The sequence below is a fragment of the Castanea sativa genome, chromosome 1 (assembly GCF_040712315.1).
Source record: "Castanea sativa cultivar Marrone di Chiusa Pesio chromosome 1, ASM4071231v1".
Classification (NCBI taxonomy): Eukaryota; Viridiplantae; Streptophyta; class Magnoliopsida; order Fagales; family Fagaceae; genus Castanea; species Castanea sativa.
This window is the reverse complement of record NC_134013.1, coordinates 10,203,593-10,215,058: the sequence shown is the minus strand read 5'-3', so window position 1 is coordinate 10,215,058 and position 11,466 is coordinate 10,203,593. Positions and strand designations below refer to the sequence as shown.

At 31.0% G+C, this 11,466-nt stretch overlaps 1 protein-coding gene across 1 annotated transcript; it reads left to right on the top strand.

Annotated features, from left to right (window-relative positions):
• The first annotated feature begins 4,584 nt into the window (after nucleotides 1-4,584).
• LOC142643612 (thioredoxin H-type-like) lies at nucleotides 4,585-11,186 on the top strand. The gene is made up of 3 exons (XM_075818307.1): nucleotides 4,585-4,671; nucleotides 10,734-10,856; nucleotides 10,983-11,186. The coding sequence occupies exons 1-3, from the start codon at nucleotides 4,585-4,587 to the stop codon at nucleotides 11,088-11,090; spliced, it is 318 nt and encodes a 105-aa protein (XP_075674422.1). The 3' UTR covers nucleotides 11,091-11,186.
• Nucleotides 11,187-11,466: the final 280 nt, after the last annotated feature.

Here is an 11,466-nt window from a genome sequence, read left to right as displayed (position 1 = left end):
TGACCTTCTTGGTATAACTTAGTAAGTTCAAATTGCAAGTTTCTTTAGTTATTATTTATCAAACCACCACCGCACACTCTTAATGTGATGGTCACTCCACAAGTATAAGTGGTTGTGGAGTGTGAGAGATAGAAGCCAGTGTTCAAGTCTCCAGGAGAGAATTTTCACACACATATACACTTAGATTAAATTAAAGTAGAATTTCTATCTTGTAAAAACAAAAAATTATCAAACTATGAATCCGTTGGACTTTTAAGAACAATAGAACAACTTTAAAATTTCAAAAAGAGAGCTGATTTTTTTTTTTTAATAATTAGATCCTTAAAAATCACAATATATTATAGACATATGAAATCTTATATACATTTATATATATGAAATCAATATTGAAACAAATACAATAAGCTACTTGTTGAGGACACTTTTCTCACAACTATGGATCTATCAAAATATGCATTAGGAAACAATAAATAGGAAAAGCCCAAACATATGGATAAAGGTGTATACTTTAGGGTGTGTTTGTTTGGAGGTGAAATAAGGAGGATGGAAAACTTTAGAGAGAAAATAGGAGAGAAAACTTTTTTGGAGTGTGTTTAGTTGGATGGAGAGGAAGGAAAATAAATAGTAGGTCCCAGACATTTTCTCCCCTGATCCACCAAAATGTTTTTTCTCCAAAATGAAGAGAAAACTGAGTGAGGATAAATATTTTCTTGATTGACAAAAATGCCTAGTATATACACACTTTTTCAAATTGCCTTTATTTTTTTTTTCTTCTCAACAACGTTTGGCTTATGTGTTTTTTTTTTTTTTTTTTTTTTTTTTTTTTTTTTTTTTTTTTTCTGGGCAGCTACGTTGCTTTTTTTTTTCAGGCCTAGGCATGCGTGCCTTCTGTCTTCTTCTTTTTCTTTTTTTTTTTCTTCTACGTGGTAGTTACCTTTTCTTTCTTTCTTTTTTTCTTATTCCATTTTTCTTCTTTTGATTTTCTAAGCCTGGGCGTGATAGTTTTTTTTTTTTAACTAGTTGTGATTTTTTTTACGTGATTTTTATTTTTTTAATAAATTTGGGTGATTTTTTTTTTTTTTTTGTGGTTACTTGTCACTTTTTTGTTTTAATTGGATATCATTCTTTAATAAGGATATATGAGTAAATTTATTCAAACCCATTTTTTCCATCCCTCCACTTTTTCACCCCCAACGAAACAAATAGGAGAGAAAATAAAATCTTTTCTATCCTCCAACTTTTTCACTCTCCTACTTTTTCACTCCTCCAACCAAACAGACCCTTAAACTGTGGTTTGGACTATGGAGTGCATAAAAGAGCCTATGAATAAACTTGGAGGACTTATAAAACCCATAAGCTAGCCCATGAACAACCCACTGTATGGTAGCCCTAACACAAGTAGAAACTTCCTTCTATTTGCATCTGCATCTACTGGGGATGCGATTGTTCTCGTCAAATCACAAATCATCGAAAAATGGCAACACTTTTCCCTCTCCCTACCAAACCCATACAGTGGAAAACTCAAAATATTTTCTATCATCCAACCAAACAAAATTAGAGAAATCAAAAACACTCTTTATCTATAATTCAATGGATTCTAAGGTGATTTTATATTGATTCTTTTTTCACTCAGCAGTACTCTCCAAAAAACCGTAGCTCTCTCTCTCTCTCTCTCCCTTGTTTCACTTATCTTGCTTCAATTAATATCTCATGAGGAGTGATTTGATATATATTATCTTTATTGCACTTTTCTTCTTCTTTGTACTTCATTATTATGATAGGGAACAAAGGTCCACAAATAGTTGCAATCCACGCTTGTGTAAAAAATTCTTGGGCCTAACTTCTCGTGTATGCTTTGCACTTGTTTTGGTAAAGAGAGAAAAATCGGTTTACTCCTTATCTTTGCCAACTCATTCAACTAAGATAAGTTTCACTCACTTTCTATTTTACTCCCCCCATTTATTATCAAATGGTTTTATATAATGACATTGCTAAATACATTCATTAGCTTGGATTTTTTTTTTGCTAAATACGATTACTTTTTTTTTGTTGAGAAAACTAAATACAATTACTTGAGTAAAGACAAATATATTCATTTAATATTGCTAAATATACAGAACCTTACTCATAAATCATAATAATATAACATATTTCTTCACAATTATTTGAAAATGCTTCATACCTTAAATTAATTACCTATACAAGAGAAATATTTTTTCCCTCATTAATTGTTACTTTCATCTCTCATTACATTATCTTTTTGTTTATGAGAAAATACAATGATAACGGCTAACAGGCAACCTATGGCATAAGTACTAAACTCAATTACCACAAAAAAATGTTGGTCCAGTTGCTAAATCTATCAAAAAACGATGCGTTTTACTACTCACCACCACAAAAAGACACCAAACACCATTAAAGAATATTGATTAAAAAAACGATGCGTGTCACTACTCACTACCACAAAAGATACCAAACGCTATTAAAGAATATTGATTTTAACTTATTAGCAAATAAATTAAAAATAATAATAATACGCCTATATTAAGAAGGTCAACACAAATTGAGGTAGAAAAAGTTCGAAATTTATCACTTTGAATTTAAAAGAGGTAGAAACAGTTAGTTTTAGGCAAAAAATTTATAAAATGTATCAAATAATTTTAAATTAAAAACTTTTTAAAAATTTTATAATTTTTTTTTTATAAAAACTTCAAAATAAATTAAGAGATATAATTTAAGAAATAAACACAAATTAATATTAAATTATTTAATTTATTTTTGTAATATAGTATTCTTTTTCTTTTTCTTTTTCTTTTTATACAAGATAGAAATTTTACTCTAACCTAATCTAAGTGTATATGTGTGTGAAACTCTTTCCTGAACGTGAACGAACCCAGAATTTTAAACTAGCAAGGGTCGAAGTATAAAGAAATAAAAAACTTCAAATATGTGTTCATATAGTATTAAAAAATTACAAATACACAAAATCATTGTTTCTAAATACATTAAGATACAATCATTTACTAAAAAAACAAAAATAAAAACAATTTTTTTAATACTAGGCTGACTAGGATTTTTTTTTTGTTTTTGTTTGTTAAAGAGCATTCATAGTGGCATTGCTAAAAATTTTAGCTTTAAGTACCTCAAAAAGCTATTTTATTTATTTTACCACCTCACTTTACAATACAACCAATATCAAATGTTTTATTTTATTTTTTTATTATTTCATTGAAAATAATATAAACAACTCATTAAAATAATAAAAGAAGAGAGAGAATTTGAGTTTTTTAATTAAAAGAAGAGATATAATCTTAATAAAATATTGTATTTTATTTTTAACAACTTACTACAATCAACTGATATTCATACCAGTTTACTATAGTTGCAAAAAAAATTAGTTTTAGCTTCTCCAATAACACATAATTTTTTGATTTTTTGGTGGTAAAATAGTTTTTTTTTTTTTGTTGCTAAAATACAATCACCATTGTAAATGTTTTTATTGTTTTTGTTAAATTTTTGGGTTTGATAGTTGCTATTTGGGTGAGACTAACTAGGCTTATTGAAGGTTCAATTACAAAATAAAATATATATTAACTAAAATAAAATAAAACAGGACCCGGGGGCTTGGGCCCCACCTAGGTCCGCCCTTGCTCCTAAAGACTTGACTATTTATGAAGAAATTTTTTTTTAAAAGAAAATAAGCTTTTTAAAATTAAAAAAAAAATTCTTGGAGGAGTGGGGATTTGAAAATGCCAAGTTGAGCTAAGATTATTTAGATGTGGAGTAGGTGAAAAAATCTGTACACATTATTTAAATTATGGAGTAGATAAAAAAATTAAAAAAAAAAAAATCTTACATGTTTACTATTACAACGTAGATGAAATATGGATTGAGATTGAAAATTGAAAAAAGTAATTTTCAATCTCAACCATTAAATTAAATATATTAAAAAAATTAAAGATAAAAATTTTAAAATTAAAAAATGAAAAATGAAAAAAATTTAGTGAGAAAAAAGTGGGTTAATTGCATTAAGTAATTGCAAAAAATATATGTAAATGTAGAGCTGATGCTATGCCTATCTAAGGTTTATCATGTTCGAGTTAAAAGGGTTATAAAAATTCATTTAATTGTCTATATTTATTCTATATCGAATATGTTATAAATGAACTACCGCATATCCTTGGTGCGATAATCACTCCACAAGTATAAGTGCTTGTGGGGTGTTGGGGATAAGGATCGGGGTTCAAGTCCTCAAAAAGGAGTTTTACACATATATACACTTAAATTAAGTTAGAGTAGAATTTCTATCTTGTATAAAAAAAGAAAAAAAAATGTTACAAAGGATACATATAGGTTTAACTAGATTCAACCAAGTCAAACCTGACCGACCTTATAACTTCGATTATCAAAATCTATTCATCTAATCAAAATGATTCACTATAAATAATTAAAAACATATATAGCATTTTCTTCAAAAAAAAAAACCAAAACATATATAGCATAGGTTTCTTTCATCGTTCAAACATCAAACAAAATCTTTACCTGCGAATCTGATTTTTCTTACAAACAAATAGAGAGAAAAAAATGGCGGAAGTGAACCAAGTGATTGGCTGCCACACTATTGAGGCTTGGACACAAAACTTTGAAAAGGGAAATGAGTCTAAGAAACTGGTATTCCCATTTAACAACCACCCTATTTCATTTTTTTTTTCCAATGTTTGTCAGTATATTATTTTTCTTTTCTTATTCAATTACTATTATTACTGATGCATAACAAGTGCATATGCATTTTACAATTAAAAACAATTACAATTATATATATATATAGGTTCCAATTATACCTATTATAAAATTTACACATTTTTTAAGTATAAATATATACATGAATTTTACTTTTTCTTTTTTAAATACATATGAGTTTACTATTTATTCTAATTTTTGTTTATTTGGTTTTTGATGATTTATTTATATTAAACTCTTCATTTTTTGCACAAAATTAACTTCCCTAGAATAAATAGATTATTCATAGTGAGGTCCACTCATTATATTCATAGTAGGGACTACTGTAAATGTAAGAGGTGTAGAATATGGCTTGAATTAGGAGTTCAACTCCTTGTTGGATTTGGATAAGGAAGGAATTTTATTCCTTTTGGGTTACTGTTGTTTGAAGTTATTAAGCTTTACTAGAAGTCTTGTTTACTACTTGATTTAAAATTCTTTTTGGAATAGGAGTGATTCTCCTTTTGTGTGTGGAAAAGAAGTCTAGTTCTTCTTGGTTTTGGATATTCTAGCCTACTCAAGTCTTCTATATACGCATAATGCTGCTACAGAAAATTAGAGAGAAAGAGATAAGGGGGTGTGAGAGAGACTTTCTCTTGGTTTTGTTATTTGATATTTGTGGGTTGCAATTTGGAATAATGAGCGAGGTTTGTTGTTGCTTAGTTTTGGTTATGCGGTTTGGCGATTTGCTCTCTCTTGGTGTGTTGCAACTTTTGGATTTGATTTGTGGCTCTCTCTTTAGTCTGTGCGAAATTCATATTTGGTATTTGGTATTGGTATTTGGTATATGTGAACATTGAAGGAAAAATTCTGGTTTTGTATCTCATGCAAAACCCACAGCGGAAGCAACGAACAATGATCTATTTCATTCATGATTGATAACGTGCACAATGTAAATTTCAGAATTTACGAACATGATAGCGTACCTTGGTGTGGAGAAATTCAAAACAAAGATTAGAAGCACTTGGGAACACTTTTAATCTTCACTCCAATTCCACTTTACGCCCAAGATGTGTGGTCTCTCAATCAGTTTTTCAAAGGGAGAATGAAAGTGTGTCTCACACTCTCTCACACACCGTTTCTTTTTCTTTTCTAATCTCTTAAAAAAAAATTATGTATGTTTCTCCCTTTATAACTAACTGATAATCTAATTGGGTTGGCTTATTGGGCCTTTCCAATTGGGTTTTAGTGTGTGGCTTGGAGTGGGACCAAAAGGGACCAATAAGACACTAGCTCCAATGGGCCTTGAGCTTTTCCGTCAACTCTTGACAAGTCCAAAGTTACCATTAATTATATTTAATACCACTATATAAATATAATTGCACTCTAGGCCTTATTAATAAATTATATTCCAAGACTTTATTATACATGTAACTCCTTCATAAAATATTCGTAGTAACACAAAGTCATAAATATAGACTGCCACTTTGTAAATTACTACATCTTATCCTTGAGTACCAGGTTTAATTCTTTAAAGTTATTCATTATATATTTATGAAATCCAATTTCATAAATATATACTTTAGCAATTTCTTACTAAAGTGGTTAGGCCTAACTCTCTGAATAACTGAACCCATTAAACTTATCTCAAGGGAATATTTTATATCTCCATCAAGAGACTATGAATTTCATCTTGAGAATATATGTTCCATCAACACTAAATGTGGCTGCCCAACATACTGAGGTTTTGACCGTCACTTTAGATCTCACTCCTAATATATTAAAGCAACCTACACCTCGTGATCAGGTCCATTATTCTCTCAGGATTAAGAGTTCATGCAAATAGAAGTCGTGAGATTTATTATTCATTTGACAGTCATTATGAGAATAATAAATCTCACAGCGGTCCTGTTCAATATGTCTTAACTCTTAAAACATATCAACATATCAACTAGAAGTCACCACTTCCATGATCAAGACAAATTATCTTAGTTGATACGTTATAGTCTTCGCAGATGAAATGCCCAATTTCATCACCGACTAAGAACTATAAATTTTGAGTTTACAAAGAACTTGTGATTTACATCTTCTGTGATTTTTCACATAAATCACATACAATGCATCTCATGGACTATATGATAATGTCTCATATTCATGTTACCATTATTTTAGATAATAATAAAATAACTTTATCAATCACAATATTAAGTCATACATCATGTCATACATAATATCATACATAGCATCATACAATAGGATTTAAGGGCACAAATCCTAACAAACATTTGGTTCTTTGGTTTTTGTATTTGTGAGAGAGAACTATTTGGGTGTATTTGGGATTTGGGTTTGTAAGAGTGCCTCTACACCAATTTGTATTATCCCAAATTTGTTTTAGTGAAATTTGTTCGTTGTCACCCATGGATGTAGGCTATTGCCGAACCACATAATTCTTGGTGTTTTGTATCTATTATCTTTTGGATTAATTTTCTTTGTTCCTATTGTTAGTTTGATGATCTTTCACAAGCCTAAAATATTTTTACAATCAATCTTGGTAATTTGAGTTTCCATCATTTTACAACAAACTGGTATCAGAGCCAGGTTCGCTACCTAGGCATTTGGATTTGTTCTCTTTGGTGATCGGTCCATGGATCTAATTTTTAGGGAGAAAGATGTCAAGTGATTCCTCTACAAAATCTTCAGCGGATTCTTCTGGAAAAGCTTTGGCAGAGTCTTCTGCAAAACCTTTGGCAGTTAGGACGATTGTTTCTAATGCCAAATTTGAAGTAGAGAAATTTGATGGAACGAATAACTTTGGCATGTGGCAATGCGAAGTTATGGATGTCTTGGTCCAACAAGAGTTGGATATTACTTTGGAAGACAAACCTAAAGTGATGTCAGACATGGATTGAAAAAAGATTAATAAACAAGCTAGTGACACCATTCGTTTGTGTTTGGCCAAGAATCAAAAGTATTTTGTTATGAGGGAGACGAATGCTAAAGAGCTTTGGAAGAAATTGGAGGACAAGTATATAACCAAGAGTGTGGAGAATCGTCTCTACTTGAAGAAGAAGCTCTTTCGTTTCTAATATCGTGCAGGTATTTCTATGTCTGAGCACTTGAAAGATTACAATAAAATACTTGTTGATTTACAAAATTTGGAAGTTGATATTAGCAGTGAGGATAAAGCTCTCTTGTTATTGAATTCATTGCCTGATAATTATAATCATCTAATTACTACACTTTTGTATGGAAAATATGAAATTAAGTTTGATGATGTGTCCAATGATTTGACTAATAATGAGTATCGTAGAAAAGATAAGCAAGCTCAAAGGGACATGATGACTGAGGCTTTGATTGTTAAGGGCATGTTTAATAATAAGAAACTTGAGAAATATGAGTGTGCCTATTGTCACAAAAGGGGGCATTGGAAGAAAGATTTTCCTTTGTTGCAGAAAAAAGACGAGATGGATTCTAATGCAAATGTAGCACATGGTTGTGATGAGGATTCTGAGTTTGCATTGACTAGTTCATCATTTGTTTGCCATTCAAGTGAGTGGGTTTTGGATTCAGCTTGCACCTTCCATATGTGTTCAAAAAAGGAATGGTTTTACAACCTAGAAGAGTCGGAACTTGGTTAAGTCATCATGGGTAATGATCAAACCTGTGAGATTTTGGGAAAGGTAAAATCAAGCTGAAATTGCATGATGGAACAATTCGTTTTCTGAATGAAGTTCGATATGTACCTGAATTGAAAAGGAATATCATCTCAGTTGGTTTATTAGAATCCAAGGGTTTCAAAATTGCTACGGAGAATGGAACTTTGAAGGTACAACATGGTGCTTTGGTAGTAATAATGGCCACACATCGTAGGAACATGAATTTCCTTAAAGGGAGTGCTATTGTAGGTGGAGTAGCGATTGGTGAGGTTACTTCAGACACTATTAGACATTTGGAGCATGCCAATGATAATAATTTGTTTGAGAGTGCCAAGAACTGTAAATTTGAAGTTTGTGAGCCTTGTGCTTTGGAGAAGCAAAATAGGGTCAATTTTGGTATAGAAGTTTATCATACTAATGGTATGCTTGACCATGTACAGAGTGATGTATGGGGGACTATTAAGGTTGCTTCTTTTGGAGGTAGGAATCAAGATGTTAATTTTGGTGGTGACATGGTGATTAAGCCTTTGCACAAGTTCAAGTGTTGCTTGGACTTGTTCGGTATTTGCAATTTGAATTAGCCCGTAGGGGATTTGGTGGAGGCGATAGAGAAGATTCGTTTGTGGTGATATGTACTTTGTTTTGGACTCTTATTTGGATTTGACACCATCTTTTGGTGCGTTTGACGTCTATTGGTGTATTTGGAAGTAATTTTTTTAATAATTTGCACTTTGTTCTTTTGGTTAGGTTCTAATTTAATTGAGCACTTTGCATTTATGGTTTGGGAGATGTCTTGTCAAGGTGGAGACTTGTTAAGGATTTATATTTGGTGGTCTGCAAATTTCGTTTGTGATGCTTGATGGAATTCAAGCCAATGTGGAGATTTGTAGAATATGGCTTGAATTAGGAGTTTGACTCCTTGTTGGATTTGGATAAGGAAGGAATTTTATTTCTTTTGGATTACTGTTGTTTGAAGTTATCAAGCTTTACTAGAAGTCTTGTTTACTACTTGATTTGGAATTCTTTTTGGAATAGGAGTGATTCTCCTTTGGTGTGTGGAAAAGAAGTCTAGTTCTTATTGGTTTTGGATATTCTAGCCTACTCAAGTTTCCTATATAAACATAGTGCTGCTATAGAAAATTAGAGAGAAAGAGATGAAAGGGTGTGAGAGAGGCTTTCTCTTGGTTTGGTTATTTGATATTTGTGGGTTGCAATTTGGAATAGTGAGAGAGGTTTGTTGCCGCTTGGTTTTGGTTTTACGGTTTAGTGATTTGCTCTCTCTTGGTGTGTTGCAACTTTTGGATTTGATTTGTAGCTCTCTTTTTGGTCTGTGTGAAATTTGTATTTGGTATTTGGTATTTGTGAACCTTTGGTTCTTTGGTTTTTGTATTTGCGAGAGAGAGCTATTTGGGTGTATTTGGGATTTGGGTTTGTGAGAGTGCCTCTACACCAATTTGTATTATCCCAAATTTGTTATAATGAAATTTCATCGTTGTCGCCCTTGGATGTAGGCTATTACCAAAACACATAATTCTTGGTGTTTTGTGTCTATTTTCTTTTAGATTAATTTTCTTCGTTCCTATTATTAGTTTGAAGATCTTTCACAAGTCTAAAATATTTTCACAGTCAATCTTGGTAATTTGAGCTTCCACTATTTTACAACAAGAGGAGGGAGCACAATTTCTCCGTACTTCAAGAGTATCTAAGAATTTTCCTTTAAGTTAGATGCTTTAACATACATATAAAGTGTTTGTCTAGTCTTTGAGAAACATTATATCATTGGGAGAAAAAAAAAGAACTTTGTCCTTGTAGAGATTAACCTTATGGCATAACTTAGCTAGTTACAATTCTTTAGCTGTTATATCATATGTTTTTTTTTTTTTTTGACATAGCTGTTATATCATATGTTTAAATTAAATTTAACCACGTAATTGAATTGACCATTAAGACATATGATTGAATTTAATTGTTGTTAAGAGATATAATATTATTTATGTTATATTGGCCAATAGGGTTTTTTTTTTTTTTTTTTGAGAGAGAATAGGGTATTGTTGGTAAGGGAATTATGTCTAAGTTTTGTTTTTAATGTTATTAGCTAGAAAACACGGATACTTCATTTGGAGTGCCATATATGTGTCATATCTATGTCATAACAATCTCCTATCTTTGTATCATGTTATAATTTTTCAAAAGTTGCTTGTATCGTAGTATCAAACCCATACAAGTCCGTAGATCCTAGGTTATTAGTTGCGTGAGAATTGAGTTTCCATTTTCCTGTTTTTAGCTTTGTTTCTGTCATGATTCATAGAATCTCTTGAAAAAATATTTATGTCATTTACTAAGAAAGCTGCATGATAGGTGGTGGTGGATTTCACAGCTTCATGGTGTGGACCATGCCATTTCATTGCCCCAATTCTGGTAGAGATGGCTAAGAATACTCCTAATGTCATATTCCTGAAGGTTGATGTAGATCAATTGAAGGTAAACAGATCTATTCCTAACATGTTTCTAATTAATAACCTAATCTGATTTTACATTAATTGGTATGAAATTGAAATTCCTGCGTAGTTCAATTCAAACCAATATACGATTTTAACTTTTCTGCAGATTGTAGCTGATGAATGGGTTGTGGAGGCGATATCAACCTTCTTGTTCTTGAAAGAAGGCAAATTAGTGGATAAGAGTAGAGCTATGGCTCTGGTAGTAGATGTCTAAAATGTGTGCTTGTATGCAGCTACAAAAATTAACATTGTTACATGTTTTGTATTTATTAGATGTTATTTAATATTCAATTTATAAACTTATTTCTTTATGCATAAATTCAAAATATAAAAACTTAAAATTTAAATATTTGATTGATGACATAGTTATTGGTCTTTTATTTTTTCGGAATTTTGCAAATATAAAGATATAAGAAGAAAATGTAAAGAAATTATGCATTTGTCAAAATTCATATCCAATAAAAAGATAGAGAAAATCACATTTTACCATCATAAATTATACCTGTGGGGAGTAAAGGACCCAAGAAAGCATTTGGGCCTTTGGGCTCTAGCAAGGAGAGCCGAACTGCTCTTGAGCTAAGGATTTGTTA

Bases quoted from the DNA above. Each gene is read 5' to 3' on its own strand.
- LOC142643612 (XM_075818307.1), top strand. From the start codon at position 4,585: ATGGCGGAAGTGAACCAAGTGATTGGCTGCCACACTATTGAGGCTTGG. The intron at 4,672-10,733 runs GTATTCCCATTT...GCTGCATGATAG, and splicing joins GAAATGAGTCTAAGAAACTG to GTGGTGGTGGATTTCACAGC. The intron at 10,857-10,982 runs GTAAACAGATCT...ACTTTTCTGCAG, and splicing joins TTGATGTAGATCAATTGAAG to ATTGTAGCTGATGAATGGGT.